The sequence below is a fragment of the Glycine soja genome, chromosome 1 (genome assembly GCF_004193775.1).
Source record: "Glycine soja cultivar W05 chromosome 1, ASM419377v2, whole genome shotgun sequence".
NCBI classification, from domain to species: domain Eukaryota; kingdom Viridiplantae; phylum Streptophyta; class Magnoliopsida; order Fabales; family Fabaceae; genus Glycine; species Glycine soja.
Genome location: NC_041002.1, coordinates 54092028 through 54113618, shown reverse-complemented (window position 1 = coordinate 54113618; position 21591 = coordinate 54092028). Strand labels below are relative to the sequence as shown.

The following is a 21591-nucleotide window of genomic DNA, read 5'->3' as shown; positions in this document are numbered from 1 at the left end:
AGACCTATGCAGTGTTTGAGAAGCCATAAACAACATGATAAAACTGCAACACATTGAAATTAAGACATTTTTTTAGATAAAGAAAGGCAACAATGGCGGGAGAAGAACGGAAGAAAAAGAAAGGAGTAGGGATGTTGTACGAAAGTCACGGGAAAGAAGGAGAGCAAGAGAGAAGGGAAGGGTTTTTAATATTAATGTGAATGATATTTTTGTCATTTCACATTATTTATTGAGTGTACCAGCAATTCAGCTGGGTGTCCAATGCATTTCCCTTATCCAAATCATGTTTTACAAAAGTGTAATTGAACTCTTGATCCTCATAATAATGATTTGACAATTTTAATCCCTCAAATTTTAATTGTTTGATTTTGATCTTTCATATTTTCAACATGTATATTTTCTACTCATCTATTAATTTGGCATCCGATATTAACGCACATGATGATGTGGCAATAAAATGTTGATATGGATGTACTGAATTGGAATGCTAAGATGTTGACGTGAGTTCGACTTAAAAACATTCAAAATTTAGGAAATGCAAAGAATGTTAATTCTCAAGCTTTAAACTGTGACCAACAGTGTTGATAAGCAATAAAACATCTTTACTATCTACTCAAAATTCTATTGTAATGCTTTAAAGTGAAAACACTGCCAAACCTTGTGATATTAATACATCATTTTCAATTAATAACATTATTGTAATGCTAATTTATGAACACTTTCATACTAACAATATTTGAAAGAAAAAAGAGTATTGCTTAAATAAATTAAAAAAATAAATATATTTCAATTGAATAATTTAGCAAAAAAATTAATATTGATATGAATTATAATAATACAAACATTATCGCTCAAGTCATGCACAAACTATTTTGACTCTAGTCATTCAATTTTTGTTTTATTTTTAGTATAAAATTCTATAATGATGTCATTTAATATATGTAAAACTCATGTCTGCAAAATTTGCTTTAATTTACGATGAAATACAAAGACAAAGGAGGAAGTGGTGAAGCTTCAGTGGTATGAATCATGAGAGTCCCCAAAAAAATCTAAATTAAAAGACAATACTAGAAAGAGGTGTATTTCGTGTAACTATTATCCCTTGAACCTCTAGAGATTTTTTTACAAAGAAGCGAAAAAGTGCAGAACTGTACTTCATTCTCCTGTACATCTCTGAATATATATTCACAGGCAAGGCTGCTGTTCCACGCCGAAATGAAGCATCCTTTTGAACTGTTGGATTTACCAAAAACTTAACATCCAGGTTCACATTCTAATGCTTCTGTTTCTTTTCTGTCACAAACCAGGTTCACAATGTTTGTTTTGTCATAAACCAGGTTCATGAGCCCAAAAAGCATCTGGATCCGGACAAAATAGAGAAAAATCTTCAATTTCTAGATTCGCTATGTGCCAATTCACAAAACGGGCCTGTATTGACTTGAATAGAAAAAGGATGATGGGCAAAAGCCAGCACTTATCATCTTCCCTGCAAGAGAATGTTATGTACCAAGACTTGAAAATAATGAACACCAAAAGTTGTTAACCAAAAATAAATAAACACCAACCACAGGATGAATCTCAGCAGTTGCCTTGAACAAGAGGATTCTTACTCTTATCAGGGGATAACACAGTAAGCAGTATGACTCCATAATCAAAAACTGAGTGAAAAGTACAGAAAAAAGAGATGGAGGAATTTAATATAGCTCCTCAACATGGATCTCTATAAGCCAACTCAAAATTCCTCCAGCTTGCTTTCTCTGTACTTCTCTCTGATGCTTTTGATTATCAAGTCGCATTTCTCCTGCCATGCGATCCCCTGTTCAATAGTCAAAAGTAACAATTTTCTTGAGTTTGAGGCAACTCCTTATATTCACCCGTTACAAAGACACCATTCCAGTTTGTAAATACGTTCAATTTCTAAAAATAAAAAAAAAACTGCTAAATTTGACGGGATATTTTTCTTCCTCAGACAACAAAACCTCCATGGAAAGAGGCAGTTCAATGACTTAAGCATAATTTAACTGGCTGCCATGTTCAAATATGAAGTACATCTTGATACTATAAGCATAAATAAGATGATGTTATAATTTTTCAGAGTTGATATTTTACTGAACTGCCACAGCAGTAAATTTAAACAAAAAATGCAGGTTGTTTGTAATATATGCCATTGTTGTTTGAGATAAAATGGTGTCATTTAAATGTTGACAGCCTTACCTCTTAACATTACGTGTGCTTGTCTCATCAGGGTGGTGAAAGTGGGATAGTGCATAATGAAGGAGACAACAAATAAAAGCCACTCCCTGCACATATTCACATACACAAAAAAATGTTAGATAAATCATAAAAACAAAATATATTTCAAATGGTTGCATAACTATGTGTATCTAAAAATTGTTACATGACAGTTATACTAAATGGTATCACAACATAGAGAAAACTTACAATATTAGATAAAGAAGTAGCATTCCACAGTGAATATACTCGAGAAAGTGAAGCTCTTCTAGGTTCTTTACTGAATAATGCATTCAGGCCAGCAGGAAATGGAGAAAGTAGAGAGAGAGGAAGAATGAGTAGAACAGAAAGAAAAGCTGCAAGAGCAATCCAGTAGAACTGAAGCAACATGAGGAGAGTGACAGAAAGATCTGCTAAAAGCATCAAAGTAATCAGCAACTGTACAGTGTCCTGAAACAAAGATGTCATTTATTAGACAATGTTCAATATATAGCTGTGGAGAGGTGAAGCACCTAAAATAATTTAACTACCTGACGACCAACAGGTCTAGTATTGCACAATAGTAGAGAAAGTGGGAATAAAAAGTCCCTTCGAAAGTCCAATGATTTTAAGGTAGCATCATTTATTAGGCCACCATTAATTCCTCCAGTTATCCTTTTAAGAGATAATGAATTGCTTATGTATGGCCAACTATGCTGCAGCTGCTTAACATTCTTTCTTCCATGTGCCACATTTTTCCTGTTATAATAAATAAAAAAATTTTAAGCCCAATACACAAGTGGGATTTAAAAACAAAGTCTTTATGTTTATGAATCTTCGTCTAGGAGGCACTTAAACAATATCAAGGAAACCATGCAACTAGAAGGCTAAAATCAAATAATTAGTAAGGGTTTTGCACCCCCAATTTGTCCCCTGATGAGAGAATCTGCTAACCTTAAAACTGACAATGCATAAGCACATCATACATTGTGCTGGATCTCAATATCAACTTAAGCTAGGGAAGAAAGAATCATCTCTAAACACTCACTCCTATCATATCAAAGAAGAATATGATCTAAGCTTCTAAGTTACTATGCCAAGACCCATGAGGAAGAATTTTACATTTTTTTCCAAATCCATCTAATCTAATTAGATCAATTTTATAAAACCAAGTATTATGAGTCATCATTACTATCATAAGGAGTAGCAGCAGTCATGAACAACATTGGGTTTAACAGTTTTGAACAATTACCTGTTCGGTTTAAGAATGTATTTTCTGTTTACTAATTACTAAAATTTCACCTTTTTACTGTGTTTCCTATTTCCAGAGATTTGTACAAAAAATGGTGAAAACCACAATAACAGTGAAAACAAGGTGTTATATTAGTTATCATTATTGGAAACACAAAATGAAAAAAAAAAAACATTTTCTTAAACTGATTTCCCAATATTTGAGTATGCACCATGTTCTTTCCAACAATACTTCCCAAGCGAAAACCATTTACTAACATTCAATTTGATATTATTTAGCTTCAATTGGCACTATCAATTCTCTCGTAGGACAAATATAATGATTGTTCCCATTCCCTGCCATGTTGTTAATAGGATTAATCAGAAGAAAGCAAGGTTATGGTCTGCATGTATACAGCATTTGTCAGGATCATAAATTACCTCATTAATTCATCTGTGCCAACCCAAGTATCAGACTGGTGCAAATCAAGAAGGGTATAATCCCCAACTGCTACCACGATACCAAGCTGATAGTAACCAGAAGCTGTTGCTTGGAACCATCCAAGCTCAATTTTAACTCCATGAAACTCAAGTTGGGGGTTTGCATGGCTATTTATCCAATCGACAACAGGACCTAGTGCAGTACGAATTGATCCATGCCTTACTGTCCGTAACTGAGCATTGAGTCCAGCTACCAAGCGATTCCAAACAGTTGCTGGGACATGCTGTGGATATCAAGTTTGGGATTAGTATGTCAGCTATGTATAGAGAACATAACTAACTAAATCTTAACAACATTAACAATGAAACAAGATACCTGACCAAGGAGGTTGGTCAACAGTGTATCATTGTGAAGATTATAAGGTGCCATGTAGCTCCCATCCCCACCAAAAATTATGCACATGGGAAATCTCTTCTGTATAATTGATACAATGTCTAATCGCTTCTCATCACCACCAAGAAAAAAATCAATGTATGCTACCATTAAATCTGGAGTTGCCCCAACCTGCATCATTTGTTTCTTAAATTAAATAATTAAAAAAATGACTGTGCATTATTTAATACTATGGAAAGCCAGGGAAACAGAAAAGTTGCAAAGTAGCATGTATATATGTTATACTTTTATGTAACACATAAATAAAATTAATACTGATTATTATATCACATTGTTTTGCTTTTGTGAGCAAATGAAGGAATGCAATCTGATAAACGCAACACCCCTAAGAAAATCCTAATTTTGATATGTTTAAAGCCTAAGGCTACTACTTCCATACATCAGTCTTTCATGTGTCTTCTTATAACAAGAATAATTATATTAATAAAAGTAACAGGCTAGGACTTCATGGAAATTACTCCATCATGTTAAATGCTTTGCAAGTCAAACCTTCATCCCTTTGTACAAAGCCCGTGATCGACAGGAGCGTAGACAACAATGGTCATATTCAGACTTGACATATTCCTGAAGGCGACTAATTTTGACTCTCCGTCGCCAATGCTTCCAGGACCAAGCACAAGGATATGCAACAACAGAAAGTATACTGTGCACTGATCCCTCCCACCAATCATATGCAGCAACCGAGTTGATTTCATCAATAAACCTATTAAAAGCATCCTCATACCTGCATCACAGTTATGATCAAATCTAACTTAAAATCACAATTATTGTTAGAGAAGTCAGTCATGTGTTTTCACCCAACAGCTTAAGGTTTTGGAATAGTAGATTAATGACACGGTCCTAAAAGTTTATGCTAATGCTGAAGTCATATAAATGGTCTCATCTTACATCTCTAAATAATTTTTGTATCAAACAATTATGACATATAGTAATATGATGCTAGATTAGAATGCTAACTGGATTTCTTTATACACAGATGCTTGATGTAGGATTTTTATTACAAAAAAAGACCTTTTTTACAGTAGAAACTATTAAGAGAGGAAAAGTGTTTCGATGGTATATATCCAAAGTACAATATTATATGTTCAATAGCTAACAAGTAGGTGTGATTTTCAGTTACACCAAATATTGATGATTTCAAATCAATCTAGGTGGACACAGTTAACAAGTAGGTGTGATTTTCATTCACATAAAAGATTGATGATTTATATCAATATAAACGGATAATTAACAAGTAGCTATGGTTTTTCAGTAAGACTAAAGATTGATGATTTAAGCTAAAATAATACGTTTCCAGTATTTATCAGTGCACAGCCCCACATTTTTTTTTATCAGCAAAAATACTAATATATAAATATAAACAGCAGTACAAGAGGTACTGTTCAAAATACACATCAGCACCAAGATATGCAGAAATATGGTATCCTAATATCCACAGCCCCACATATAAAGCAATATGACATCAGTATCCATGACATGCACGTATGAATAATTGAATACGTAGTTTCTCTTACACAATCTCAATTATAGCATGGGGGGGTGAGTAAGGAAGATGCCAGGGTTCTCTAAAAGTATTAGGTCCCATAAAGTACATTCTGTGTACATGGCTTTGAGTCTCTTCAGCTCTAGCTCCACGGACCTAGTTTTCAAACAACAAAGATATAATGCATCAAATAGTTTCAGAGATAATATGTTAAGGCTCAATTAATGCTGCAGAAAGAACTAATTAAACAGTGGAAATTTTCTTATAAGAATAGTACCTCAGAAAGAGAAAGAAGATACGGGAAACGGTGATGATTATGGTGTTCAATTGAACTTGAACTATGATATGAACCAGAACCAATCAACTTGTTTCTCAAAGTACTTAGCAGCAGAGCCAGAAGCAATAAAATGAATGACAACAATACTGAAAATGGCCAGGGACCCCCAAATGTATAAATGAGCTCCTCTAGAGGTGTATAGCAATTAGGCATTCGATATTTGTCTGATATACATTTATATGGACAAGACCGTCTTGTAACACCCCCTGCAATGAAAAGAACCATCCTATAAATTTGAGATAAAACATAATGTTAGGCATGCAAAGCCAACTTATATCATCAAAGATACCTCGTTTATATATGAAATTTGCACGATTTGGAAGAAGATCAAGAGGACAAGGAATGCAAAGATGTTCATCAGAACCATCAACATCTTTGTAAGTACCAATAGGACATTCCTGTAAAATCAATTGCACAGTTTAATAAATTTTCAGAAAGTAAACATCCAGAGAAGTTGAAAGAATTATTAGATTTGTGATAGAACTGGTTCAGGATCTACAGGAAAGAATGACTTTTTATAGATGAACCATAAATCCCAATTGTTGTGCCTGTGTGGTTGCAGCCTAGGACTAGGGTTAGAAGATACAAAATGAATAATTTCCCTCAGGACTCTCCCCACTCTCTAAGAGTCTAATCATTTCTCAGATGATAGGATAATCTATCTCTACTCCCACCCCTCCCTCTCCCCACTTATATATAGCCAGCATGCCTTATTCAGACTATCTAACTAACTCACCAATGTAACTCACTAATTGTTAACCAACAGCTAATAGGGTTTTTATTTTTTTATCAGCAAAAGTAATATTATATTATCTATTAAAATAGAAGTACAAGGGGTACTATTGTATATACAAGTCAGCACCAAAATATGCAGAACTATGGAATCCTAATACAAGCTATACAGCAAGAATTAAGTAACCATAGATCTGACTGTAAGCTTGACACAAAACTACCCAGTATCTATATGCTAATCCCCCCCTGATTACAAAATCCATCCCTGATATTACTGGACCAGTAGTGGAAAGGGATGTCAAATCCTTTTTCCAGGTTTTTTAGCCATGTCCAGCAGAAAAATAGAGCATCCTCCAGCTAATAGGGGTTACTTAACAATTTGCAGAGTTTGGGATGCCCTACGGCATTCCTTCCTTCATTGTTACTTAGTTTTGTTTTATTTTTTTCTCAGCTCATTAGAATGAAAAAAGTTCCTCTAAAATTCTAATTTCTAAAGTGCACGACTAAGAGTGCATCCCCCATTAATTTAAATTCAAGTGTATCATGAACTAGTCACTTTAAATCAAGGCCTCAAGGGTGAATATAGCCTCACTTTTGCACTTGAGGCTTTCTCACTTAAGAGGAGCCTTATCCCTTCAAATTATCTTATCCCTCCAACAGAAGCAGAGACGACAGAAGCAGATATGTAAATTATATGTAGCTGTCCTCACACAAACCATGACAATGAACGACATAACCCAAAAGGGCAATTTATTAGAATTTAGATGAGATAGAAAAGATTACAAGAGACGAGGATAAGATATCTATTTTTTATAAGCCAATGTTTTTGAAATAATCAAGTAGAGCCCGAGATGTACCCCAATCAAAAACAGAAGTTACAAGTCGAGCCTAAATGTAACAGTGAGGATAAAATATCTTCCTAAAAGAGACTAAAAGCAATGGTCATAAGAAAACAATTCATCCAAGTAGAGTTCACCAGTCTCTTTGCATAATAGCTAGAGTGTACATGAGGAGGAATAGGGATCATAATGTAGAGGATCATGACCAAGAGAGAGAAAATGGATGGTTATCCACTAAGTAACTAACTGCTGAATTGGCAGTAAGAAAGGGTAGCAAGAGAGTAATTCGGTTTTAGTGGGTGTAACCGTGCAAGGGCTGAGTGATGATGGTGAGAGGTAGGCTGGAATTGGCTAGGACCTCAAGGAGAGACTTGGCACACTCTAATTACCTAGTCTATCTTTCTTGCCTGTTCTGTATTTATTTCATTGTGCAGATTCAAGGCATTGTTATAACCTTGATACATTCCAGAAATCTGCTGTACTACAGTGAATTTCATCTCTGTTCTATATATTTCTGATGCCTAAATTGTGCAAAATTGTGCAAATTATAGGGGAATCAAGCTCATGAGTCATACCATGAAATTATGGGAAAGAGTGATCGAACGGAGATTAAGAAAGGAGACTCAAGTTACTGAAAATCAATTTGGTTTCATGCCGGGAAGGTCGACCATGGAAGCGATCTATTTATTACGGCGGGTGATGGAGCAATATCGCATGGACCAACAAGACCTGCACTTGATTTTTATTGACTTGGAGAAAGCATATGATAGAGTGCCTAGAGAGATTTTGTGGAAAGCTCTAGAGAAGAAAGGGGTTAGGGTTGCATATATTCGAGCTATCCAAGATATGTATGATAGGGTATCGACTAGTGTTAGGACACAGGGTGGAGAGTCAGACGATTTTCCCATCACAATTGGTTTGCATCAAGGGTCAACCCTTAGCCCCTACCTTTTTACCTTAATTCTGGATGTCCTCACGGAACAAATCCAAGAGATAGCGCCGAGATGCATGCTCTTTGCAGATGACATAGTCCTCCTTGGAGAGTCGAGGGAGGAGTTGAATGAGAGGTTGGAAACTTGGAGACGAGCTCTAGAAACACATGGTTTTCGCCTAAGCAGAAGCAAATCGGAGTATATGGAATGTAAGTTCAACAAAAGAAGGAGAGTTTCTAACTCAGAGGTGAAAATAGGAGACAATATTATCCCTCAAGTCACACGGTTTAAATATCTTGGGTCTGTAATACAGGATGATGGAGAAATTGAAGGGGATGTGAATCATCGCATTCAAGCAGGATGGATGAAATGGAGAAAAGCATCGGGAGTGTTATGTGATGCAAAGGTACCGATCAAGCTAAAGGGAAAGTTTTATCGGACTGCGGTAAGACCGGCGATTTTGTACGGAACAGAATGTTGGGCGGTCAAGAGCCAACATGAGAATAAAGTAGGTGTAGCGGAGATGAGGATGTTGCGGTGGATGTGTGGTAAGACTCGACAGGATAAAATTAGAAACGAAGCTATTAGAGAGAGGGTTGGAGTAGCGCCTATTGTAGAGAAGATGGTGGAAAATAGACTTAGGTGGTTTGGGCATGTAGAGGGAAGACCGGTAGACTCTGTAGTGAGGAGAGTAGACCAGATGGAGAGAAGGCAAACAATTCGAGGCAGAGGAAGACCCAAAAAGACTATAAGAGAGGTTATCAAAAAGGATCTTGAACTTAATGATTTGGATAGAAGTATGGTACTTGATAGAACATTATGGCGGAAGTTGATCCATGTAGCCGACCCCACCTAGTGGGATAAGGCGTTGTTGTTGTTGTTGTTGTTTGTTGTTGTAACATTTAACTTATCACAGCATATCTCCAACATTCTGAGCAAATCCAAGAATAAGAAGAAGAAAAAAGGAAAAAACAAATGAAGCAAACCTCGCAGAAAATTCCATAAAGACCTTTAGGGCATGCTTTCCCAGTTATAGTTCCCTCCTGTCCATGACGGCCATCATTGTCCCCAGCACCTCCGCTGTTTAAAATAATGAAGAAAGAGATGCTGCTTCTCAGAAAAGTCTAATCAAAGAAAATGTACACTACCATTTTACCATGATAGTCATTAAATTATTTACAATGATCATGTTTCAATTTTCAAGTTCCTTACAAGTGGCCTCAATTTGGTCCTCCGAAAATTATGAGTTGCCACATTAATCTTCTGACTACGAAAATAGTATGTGGCCCAAGAAAAAGCAGTAATAATCTATTATGTTCCAATTCTAAAGCCGTTAGCAGAGACATGATTCTGCACACCTGTTATTCATGGTGCCAGTAATACTTGCAACAGGAACATATTCTTCCTCCATACCAATCTTTGACCAATGGAAATGAATTCGACCTCCACCTCCACCACCACCACCAACAGGGCCACCATTGCCCCCTACAACAGATAAGTATGGATTCTCCAAGAGCCGAAGTTCTTGAAGGAAAAGAAGGACTGTTCCACCAGAACCTCCACCAAGACCCCCAACCGAAGAACCATCACTGCTTTTTATTGATTTGCTAAAGCTTTCACCATCAGCCCTCAAGGATCCATAAAGGTCTAGTCTCAAAAGTGGCCACTGAATAGATCCCATCACTAGCCAAAATCAAACAAAAAATCCAGTGATCAGAGAATATCATAAAAATATAGATATTTTCCTTCATATAACGAATAGAGGCACAAACAGATATAGCATTTGCAGACATCTGCATCCATGTTAATAGCCAGAAATAAACTTGGGAGTATCCTTTACATGAAATATATAAAGTCAAAGGTGTTTAAAACTAATTACCAATCATCCCGCCTCCAACAACATGCCCATATGACTCATTAGGGCCCTCGGTTCCACTGCCCAATTCACATGGAAGAATAGCATTTCCATATTCACTACCACCAATACTCTCTCTCCCGTTGAAATATCCAGACCCTCCTTTTCCACCATGTCCAGCTCCACCACCAGCTCCATTCAAAAAGTTTCCCTTACCAATACCTTCAGTGCAACCTGAAAGAGGTACCTATCTAATCAAAATCCCAATACTATCCTTTTGTGGTAATTAGCATTTTTACTAGCAAGGTAAACCTAGAAGAACAGAAAGGATAAAAAAACAATAAAAAAAGATTTCTTAAACATTTTAATTACCTAATTCAGATGCAGTAATCATACCATCAGTATCAACAATCACGGTTCTTGCCCTGTGAATGTGAATTATGCTTCCCTTCATAATGCCATTTACAAGAAGATCCTCAACACGACAAATCTACAAAAACTCATAAGAAAATAAGAATCCACCATAATGTTCAACTTGAACAGCAATATTTTGTTCTTATGTAGACCCAATCACAAAACAATGCCCAACAAAAGAAGTTGATTGAATTAGAAATGATGGTGGCAATGACAAAAAGATGTTATTTCATGTCAAAAGATTCAACCACATTAAAGATACACAAATATATGTACCAAAACAAATGCAATTGCAGCATTATAACATGATTAAAACCAATATTGTGTTAAATAATTATGCATACCAGAAAGAACTCATTTTTCAGAAATTATATAATTGATATTGCATTAAATGCAAGAAAGGTGGGGGGGTGGGTTAAAATTTGGTTCCAACTTAATTCCAAGAGGGAAAAAATGTAAGACAAGAAATTCACTTTTTTAAAATGAAATATATCTAAAAATACCAGCTTTCCTATTACTTAACAAATCTTACTTGAAGTGAGAAGGAGAGTGTATAGTTGACATGACAATCATCAGGTGGAGTTATCAAATCTATTGGACATCTCTGTGTGTCGCAAAGATGTTTTGTCACCCTACAAACATTATTAAAAAAAACAAAAAAAAATGGATTAAGTTTAGAGTTTCCAAACAGGCCAGATGGAAATTGTTTAAGTCAAGCAATGTGACTGGAAAGCAGTCGTACTTACGAGCCTCTGCTAGCATCATCATCTAAAGGAGCTTGAAGTAAAGAACCTGGACCAACCTGTCACAAGAGGACCACTGTCAATTGAAATGCTGCACCCAAATGCAACTTCAAAGGGGGGGATATCATGAAATTGAGAAACAGTGACATAAACACAAACTCGTCTTGGAGTGAAGGAGTTGAGATATTATGCAGATTACAAAAATTTCCCAGGAGATACGATACAGATTTGATTTACTTGACTTTTTTCCTATTTATATCAGATAGCCTATTTTTAAGAGATCCGTTGTACATTATGTAATTGGGACCAACTCTTCAGATTTAGCTACATTATTTCCTTATTTTTGGCTTTTCCTTGTATCTACAAATTCATGTATCCTTTGTACAGTTTAAATAAATGATCAATCAAAACTATACATATTCTTTAGTCATTTCTTCTGATCTAAAGTCGGTATATAGCTTGTTGAGATCCTCATCAACTAGAGATACAACCAAAGTAGTTCTTATAAGTCTTGGGCAATCCTCACCTAAAAAACCGATTTTGTGGAGTTGAGTTAAACATTAAGCCCAAATTCTAAGATGATATCAAAGTCTACCTAAATCCATTAAAGTCACCCATATTTGTCCATGCTCTAAATGTCTACTCCTAGGCATGAGGGGGTGTTATTATTGAGCCACCTACACTACTTGTCCACAATTTAGAATTCAGATGTCCGTTTAGGGCATGTTGTGACCCATGAGAGGGGGGGATCCCACATCAAGTAAAGATATGGCCAATGTAGCCCTTATAAGGCGTGGATAGTCCTTACCTTACAAGACGATTTTATGGGGTCAAGTCCTAAGCTCAAATTATAAGATGGAATCATAATCTATCCTAGATATGTTATAAGGCCCCCCATATTTGCCAAAACTCTAGAGTCTATATCTATTCCTAGGTGTAAGAGGGTTTTGTTATTGGGTCACCCACATTTGTGCACACTCCAGATATTCAGTCCTAGGCACAAAGGGGCGTTGAGATCTCACACCAACTGGAGATATGGTTAATATAGTCCTTATGAGGCTTGGACAGTCCTCATCTTACAAACTGGTTTTATATAGTTGAGTTAGATTCTAAGCCCAAATTCTAAGATAACCAAATTGTGAACCAAAATAAATTAAAGAGCAAAGCCCCAGAAAGAGAACAGCAATAGAACATATGCATTGCCTGAAAACACCAGTGTTCAAATTCATCTACAGTTCTACACTATAGCTATAGAGATATTTTCTTCCACTGGCAGCCGGCAGAATGATCAAAAGAATATATTGCTTCAATCAACTTTTTGATATTATCATCCCTTGCATAAGGGAGAGCCCTAAAAACCATTTAAATCTCTTGTAACCACATCAAAAAATATAAGAACAACAAAATCCCTGGTAAAGATAATTGCTTACAGTTACATTATAGAAGAGAGACAAGGATAGCCGCTGGCCTTTGATTGCATCACCATCACCAGTCAATTGCAGTAGTCCTTGACCATATAAAGCCAAGTTTGTATTTGAACTAATGACAGAATTTTGCTGCGAAGGCAAAAAATCCTATCACAATGGAAGTTCCAAACCACCAAGAACAAAATATGGTTCTATAACCAAGAATACTGCACAACTTTGAATAAAGATAAAAGCCATCATACCCTTAAAACAGCAAGATTTCTCACTTCAAGTACAGAAGCAGTCACAACAGTACTTTCACCACCATCAATTTGAATTGAGGAGTCCCACATGAGTAACATTTTAACAGAAACTCTAAATGCACCAAAAACCTTCATGTATTAAAGGTAAAATTGTTAAATTATAAGTTGATACTACAACTCGAAGATATAGTAGTTCAAAATAAGTGGCACCTATATCGATTGAGAATGGAACTAAAATAATAACAGAAAAACACTTTGAATCACAATCTGGTACCTTTATAATAGAATCACTCAGTAAAAGCTCTTCTGCAACAAGCTCAAACTCAGAAATTGGATAATCAGACAACCCAAAGATTAAGCTTCCTCCACTGTATACACTAATTTGGCCTCTTACCTTCATAATTAGAGAATTTAAGCAAATATCAAACATTTGGCTCCAATGGTTAAACATTGCAATGATTAATAAAGAAAAATATAAAATATATCAATGAAATTGTTTTTGAAGACAAAAAAAAAGTAATATTACAAACTGTAACAAGCATATTTTAGTAGTTTGTAGCATTTTGAGACACTACTTCAAGTAGCATTTTTAAAATGCTAACTTCTAGCTTTCTATATTTTATTTCCTTTTTACCCTTAAAATATTTATTAATTTCCTTTTTACCCTTTTTTACTTGAGGTAGCCTTTTATTTTTATTTTGTTTCTCTTCCCTTGTTAACAATAGGGGTTTATTTTGTTTTTGCTATTATTTTTTTATATTTTTATATTATACTGTTTCTTTTAATCATTACACTATTTTATTATTATATCATTATACTTCAAGATATTAATAATGAACGATGATAGAATTATTTTATTTTATTTTCTCTATTATTTTTTGGATACTTTTTATATTACACTGTTTGTTTTAAACATTACATGATTCACCTTATTTATTATATTTATTTAAAATTATACTTTCAGATATTTTAACCATTATACTAATTAACATAATAAAAGTATAACATCTACTTAAGTGTATATTATTTTTATTATAAGATATAGTATAATATTAATAGTAGAATATAAAATATGAAAAAAATAGTAATTGAAATTAAAAAATATAATTAAAATAATTGATCTATAAATAATTTACAAGAGTTTAAAATTAGTTTAAAAAGTTAAATTTATAAAAAAAACCAGAATATTTTTTATCAATAAATTATAAAAGATATTATATAAACAAGTCTATTTTTGTCATTTTACATTTATCAACTACTTCAACCAAACACTTGTAATTCAATAAGTTAGTGTAACAGCTTTCAACTACCAACTAACTTTTTAGCTTTCAACTAGCTCATATCAAGGAGACAGCTACCAGCAAAACAGTATAAAGGCAACAATCAAAATACTTAAAAGATTATTTTAGAAAATATTAGAGAATTTTAGAGGAATTTTATGATTACAAGATAACAAAAATGCTACTTCCCATGCATGAATGATATATCCTATGTACAAGAATCCACTATTTCCTAGGAATATGAATGATACAAGGACCTAGAAAATAATTACTTACATTTACAACAATTTGCAACAGCAAAGGAAGCAGACTATCAAAAACAGATAATGGATTCTATAAATGTTTGAACAATAAAATGCTTCAGCAGATCAAAACTGTTATGAAGGTAGTTCTGTATCACATAAAGAATTTTCTGAAACATAGGTAATACTAAAAAAAAGTTATAAAATGGTGACTCCATGATCATGTGTGTTTTGGTATAGTACAAAATGTGTATTATTTGCTACCTGAACTCTGGACCACACAAGTGGAACCAAAACTTTCGCATTATTTTCCACGTAAACATTTGACCATAAAGGGCTGGTTGAGAAATCAAGCAAAGGAGTCTCAGTTTCTGTTGTGACATTGTCATTGCTAACTTTTAAACTTAGTAAATGTGCATTGAAATATGTGCCAGCTGCTCCAGAATTCCCAGGACAGCCAATACTCAAACCTCCTGTCACCACAAATGCATGTATTGTGTATAAGATCCTTCTTGCTATCAAGATTAAAAAGAAAAAAAAAAAAAAAACACCCTTGCATGCAACCAAATCTTTTTTGTTAAAACAACAAATCTAAAATTATCAAATGCATAGTCTCAACACCACCAAAAAATTTAGACTCTGTTTGTGTGTGTAATCGGAAACATTAACCCCCTCCCTTTTGCACAGATGTTAGCATCATCGTCTTTTTCATGAAGATTAAAAACAAAACTGTTTCGAATTAACAACAAAACAAACCATTAAGTAAACTCGTTCATATTTGGTAAACTGCCTAGGTGGTTTTCCCCTCACTTGTTTTAATTTATGCTATTCATCCATATTATCCCCACTGCTTCATCTGGCAATGCAGAAGAAATTGATGAATTGGGAACACTGGATTATTCACCACTTCAAAAATTCTGAGAGAATCAAGCTTGCAAAAGATGGGAGAAACTTCAAGCTTAACAAAGGACCATCATTGTGACAATTAGAAGGCAATCAAATAAAATGAACTCTAATCAGGAATTATGATGGATAGCTTCAAGAATCTAATCAGCAGAACAATCTTCCAGAAAAAACTTCAAAATTCCATGGAAAACCTGAGAAGTTGAGAGATTTCCTTGCTGAAATTGGTTCTGGACACCATCCTTATAAGTAATAACAAAAACATGACAAGTTTCTTGAAAAAAAGTGAAAGCTTTCCTTTTCAACCATTCATATATCACAAACTGTAGCCTGTGGCTGTGGGTAAGTTAGTATTACATCACTCTCTTTTCCTTTATAAAAGAAGGTATCACATCCTTATCTATGCTCATTTTTAATTAAAAAATGGTTTTTGCTTATGCTCACTTTGAAAACTGAAAACCTCTATTTGTTCAAAAAACTACGCTAATTTTTGGTATTTTGATTCACATAGATTAAGCTACTGTAGAATAAAAGATCAAGCAGGAGTCATCATTGGTTTAACTGCCATGTACATGAGTGTATTAGAACTAACCATGAACAGTAATGTTTAAATCTTCTTGTATGCTGTAACAATCAAGTGATATTCTTCCTCCACCTCCTCCACCCCATCCCGTCCCACCAGCGGCACTGATGATACCATAGCCCTTCCTACACTCAACCAAAAAATGAAGTTGAAAAGAAAAGTTACAAGCACAATTCACTAGACAATATGTATTAGTTCCCTACAAAACCTTCAACATACACATGGCACTTTTAAAAACTAGAAACAACTCAAAAACCTTCAACAAAGGAAAGACATTTCAAAAAACATTCACATTCTTCAAAAGAAAAAGAATACTACCATTGCAATTGTAAAAGACCACGGACCAAATGTCAAAGCAGATCCATGAAAACAGAATATTATACAGTATGCCATCATCAACAAAAGCCACAATTCTCTGCCAGTAATATCATTAAAAAAATTTACGAACATTTGCTATTTTCTCACCATCTAATAGAAGTGACTTAATATGCCAAAAATAAAAAAACTGCATTTCACTCTTCAAATAATAGCTACAAGCACCCTTAACAGTCATTTAGAAGATCATATGAAAAACAGGTATAAGGTCACAGATTAACAAGTAGTTCATACTCACAGCTTTACAGCATGAACCAATATACTTCCACCAGAGCCACCTCCCCCATCAGACCCTCCATCTCCTCCTTTAGCAGTAATAGATCCGTTTACATATAAAGTGTCCTTCACTAGAAGCTTAACACGCCCCCCACCATTCCCTCCGTATTGTTTTTTAGTAGATTTTCCACCACCCTTGCTCCCGTAACTCCATGGTTCAGACAATGTAGACCAAGCATAAACATCACCACCCCAGTTTGTCTTGTTATTTTTTAAACAAGATGCACCACGCCCACCATGCCCTCCACCAGCTCCATCGTTGCCAACAGGTGTGCCACTAGTTTGGGAAGGTGGAGACCCTCCTAAAGATGATGAGTCTATATAAGAATTGTATCCCATTGTCAGATTGGCTGCAGATAAAACCACAGAGCCAGAAACAATGGATGCATCTTGACCAAGTTTAACGTTGCCGGATACATTGACTGTTATCATACACCCTTCCATGGGACATAAAAGTGACACATCAGAGAGTATCTCCAGGTTTCCAACACCATAAATGTAAATATCAGATTTTAAATAATGAGTTGAGCTTAGCAAGCACGTGGTATTAAAAGATCCTACACCTTCCAAGTCCTCACAAGAGACTGACTCATTCAATGGGAATGACGAAGTTGATGTTTCGACAAATGCAGAATCATAGAGTAGAGAATCATCTCCCACAAGTGACCCAGAATAACCCAACCAATTTTCTAAGCCAGTACTCCTATTCAAGTGATGTCCTGAACTAAGAGAAATACAAGATATCTGAAGATATCCCAAAAGAATGCAGCACCAGAGGTTCCAATGCATTACCACAAACTGCATCACCACCTATGCCAAGTATATATCAGTAGAAATCAGAATAAATGCCTAGTTTCAATCAGCTCAGCGGTAAGTATCAATAAATTTATTTCTGAAAGATACCTCCATAGGGATTGGTCCTCAAGGAAGCCACTTTTATACATTTATTCTGCAAGTAAAGACAAAGAAAATATCAAAAATAAGAATAACAGGAAGGTTGGAGTACTTTAGTTTTTATGTTTTTATATACATTGGAAATTATGTATCATGAAGCAGATAAAGACTAAAGTATCATGCAGAGGCCATGTATCATGAAGCAGCTAAAGACTAAAGTGGGATGTAGAAGCTAGTAAAAGTTCAAATTAAATTCTTAATGTTCACAAAGGAAATTATATCATACTTCCGAAATTTCACTGAGAAACTTCTCCAATAAAGAAGTTTGCAAGCAAACCATGAAATTAAATAGCCCATGAAAAATGACAAAGGATATCACAGTACTCAAGCCTCATGAGAGTATGAACAGGTCAATTTAACATGTTGAGTTTAAAAAATCCCTCTTCTGCAACTTCTCCTTAAAATAAATCTAAAATTTGAAAACAAGAAAGCACTGTTGTAAGTAGTTATAGTTTGACATTGATTAAAAAAAGGAATGTATGCAGGTGTACACACACAGACAGAGAAAGAGAGAGAGAGAGGGAGGTGATACTCATCTATTTGATAGTTCCCCTAAGATGCATAAAATGCAAAACAGACAATATAGCAGTATATATACACCAATAAACAACAATAGTGACTAAAACCTAAATTAACCATTGTAGCCATTGTAAATTCTTGAACACCTTATCTCAAATTGGGCATCACATCACTGGAATAAAAACTATAACATAGGAGCCACAAATCTCAACCATATAATGACTCTTGCTGTCAGTCCGTCATGTATCTTCAAATCCATCACTAACCTTATTTTTTTCACAAAAGCTAGCATAACATTATCTTCATCACAGCATAGATATGTGCAATGAATTACTTCAGATTGCACTATTTCTGTAAGAAAAATATGTTTCCCAGTGTGACCAACACTGTCAGTCATCAGCATTAATTAAGAATTAAGAATAAAGCGCACACACTACAATTTTATTACAAAACGCTCTACACTTTGTTAACATCTGATGTGGCATATAATTTCTATAGGAATATACTAAAAGAGAACATCATCAGCAACATACTATTTGCAAAGCCTTTTGTTACACAAACATGCATATTCTGACAACCTTGCGTCTCATTTTTCAAGGCAATGATATTTTCTTAACTTGCTCAGTTTCCTTTACTCCCCCCCCGCCAATCCCATTAATTCCAACGAATTATGCATAATCCGTTCAAATTCCCCCAAACCGGTTACAATCAATGTCATAAATCCAACGCAGTGAAATTCAACTCCACTGATCGCACTACAGAAACTCGATCACGAATCCATTCACCAAAAAAGCAAGTTCTCAAACAATAAAAAATCATGCAATGCTATCCGAATTAACTAAAAAGTAAAAGAAGCACATAACCTATTAATCACTAATCAAGGCCGATGCAAAAATTAAAATGATGAAAAAGCACAGCTGGAAGAATCAGAAATGAAAAGACGAAAATCGTGGAAGAGGTGAGGGAGTTGCAGAGATATAGTGGGAAATTGGAGTGAACTAACCGTAAGTAAGGGTAGAAGAAGAGTGAGCAGAGTGGAAAAAATGCACTGAAACTGAATCTTGGAAGGTTGAATTATGGTAACAATTGTTGTTGGTCTAAGTCAGAAGATGGTGTGTGCGTCGCTTTCTCTTTTGCTTTTACTTTTACTTTTCTTGTTTTTCGTAATTAATGGGATGCAAAATAAATAAAATTAACAATGAAAGAAAGCTGGCTGGCAATAGAGAATAGAGAAATGAAATGAGAAAGAGTCTGTACGAGTCCAAGCTACGTTACGCTTCTGTAGAGCTGGATTCTGACCTCTGATAAAGATTCACGCTCAATGATTGGACCTAACTCTCCATCTGCCCTCCCTTTTCTTACTAATTTCCAGATTACCCAAAATCATCATTAAATATTACTATTACTACTAGTAGTAGTTTTTAAGAAAGACTATAACAGTTTTCTATTTATTATTATTTGTATAAAAAAAATTATTGGTCGTTGGTCCAAGTGATAATTGTACCCTGCCAGCCCTCCCCTGGACTCTGCCAGATCACCTACTCAATTTTAATTTCTTTGTGTTTATACAGTCTATGATTACCAAATTATGTATCCCTTTAATCCTCTTGATCGAATTCTCTCATATGACTCACTTTATTTTAATTTATTGATGTACTTAAAATTGTAATTGTGTATTTTTTTAAATATGTCGATACATATTTAATAATTTCTTTCTTTAAAAATATATATCATTTGATTCTTATTAAGTTGACCTACTTAAGATTCATTGACTCATATACCAAAATTCATATGTCAAACGATATGATCCAAGTATAATATTATTATATAATCTAGACTTAAAATATAAAAATATTATTTACACTTAAATACTAAGATTAGATTTCCTCTTAACTACAAGATTAATAATAATTTTGAATCCTAACCCTTATATAAGGAAAAATGAAAAAAATAGTGGAAATAAAGTAACTTATCTTTGAGTGTCTACAAATCTCTTAAAAAAAAGGTTTTGGATAAACCATCAAAATTCAAGATACTCCTAACAATCATATACATATTGTTAATTAATAAAAAATTATTATTAATATAATTTTACATATAATTATTATAAAAATTAATATAATTAGTATATGACAAAATGTGATCAAACAACGTTATAAATTATTGATATAATTTTAAAAATAATTATTATAATAAATAACAAACTTGATTAGATGTCAATGTAAATATCTTTTACATGACAAAGCATATATTATTTTTCTTAAATAAATGTTGAGATGTATATTGAGTTTAAAATTGATTTTGAATTGAAATTATTTTAGGTAAATATTATCTTAAATCAAAAAATTATATTAAATTTCCCTTATAATTTACTTTTAAAATAAAAATATTTAAATATTATTCACTTTACTTTAAAATAAAATCAAAATTAGAAAATTAATTTAATAAATATACTGACCCAGACAAGCATTTATTAGATTTCCCTTCTCATATATGTCTCTGGTTTGGTCTTTGTAGAAAAGATCATCCATTGGATTCAATACATGTTTGAATTTGATTGGTAAAATTCATTTATGGTGTGTAATTGTAATTGTACAACAACCTATTTTAACGTGTCAGTAAACCATCGTTTATTATTATGGCCAAAAAAGTTCGTCCAATGGAAGCCAATCGTCTCGTCGGTGAAAGAAATTATTGATCACGAAGCTTCCCATAAAAGAAAGTTTGCCATCCATCAACTTTTTTAAATATATTTTAAATTACACTCCTAAAAACTAGTAACTAAGTTTTTCTTTAAGCTCCTAAGTCCTAAATAACTATGTGTTACTGCAGGTCATTAACAAAATGAAAAGCAAAAAACAATTACAATAACTTCGATTATCTTAAGCCAAAAGTAAAAACAAAAATTGGCAGTTTCTTTGGCTGCTCTTTGAGTTTTCTTTCCAACGCACCAAAAAAATATTACACGAGCTTTCAACGAATGATGCAGCAAGTGAATTATTAGATACTAATATTTAACTCGATTTCTTTCGTCTTTCGACCTCTCCTTGTTAAAAATAAATATTGTTTGCGCTTTTTATTAATAATCTATAATTGTGTCTGTCCTTGCTTTTTCATTA

General features: G+C 34.1%; 1 protein-coding gene across 2 annotated transcripts; it reads right to left on the bottom strand.

Moving 5' to 3' along the window:
* Nucleotides 1-915: 915 nt before the first annotated feature.
* LOC114423168 lies at nucleotides 916-19745 on the bottom strand. Of its 2 annotated transcripts, none has more exons than XM_028389814.1 (24): nucleotides 19476-19745; nucleotides 17903-17948; nucleotides 16962-17809; nucleotides 16358-16473; nucleotides 15127-15335; nucleotides 13615-13734; nucleotides 13341-13469; nucleotides 13102-13227; nucleotides 11675-11730; nucleotides 11461-11560; nucleotides 10911-11004; nucleotides 10539-10748; nucleotides 10018-10342; nucleotides 9646-9739; nucleotides 6446-6554; nucleotides 6097-6362; nucleotides 5851-5975; nucleotides 4826-5060; nucleotides 4259-4447; nucleotides 3883-4166; nucleotides 2763-2970; nucleotides 2443-2682; nucleotides 2215-2300; nucleotides 916-1486 (listed from the first exon to the last, which is right to left on the bottom strand). In XM_028389814.1, exons 2-24 carry the CDS (start codon nucleotides 17906-17908, stop codon nucleotides 1327-1329), a joined length of 4335 nt encoding a protein of 1444 aa, XP_028245615.1. In that variant the 5' UTR covers nucleotides 17909-17948; nucleotides 19476-19745; the 3' UTR covers nucleotides 916-1326. The 2 variants fall into 2 exon arrangements, with proteins under 2 accessions (XP_028245615.1, XP_028245607.1); XM_028389806.1 differs by having other exon boundaries at nucleotides 10887-11004; nucleotides 19476-19744.
* Nucleotides 19746-21591: the final 1846 nt, after the last annotated feature.

Bases quoted from the DNA above. Each gene is read 5' to 3' on its own strand.
- LOC114423168 (XM_028389806.1), bottom strand. The intron at 16,474-16,961 runs GTGAGTATGAAC...GGTTGAGTGTAG, and splicing joins TTGGTTCATGCTGTAAAGCT to GAAGGGCTATGGTATCATCA. The intron at 2,683-2,762 runs GTAGTTAAATTA...TCTTTGTTTCAG, and splicing joins CTAGACCTGTTGGTCGTCAG to GACACTGTACAGTTGCTGAT.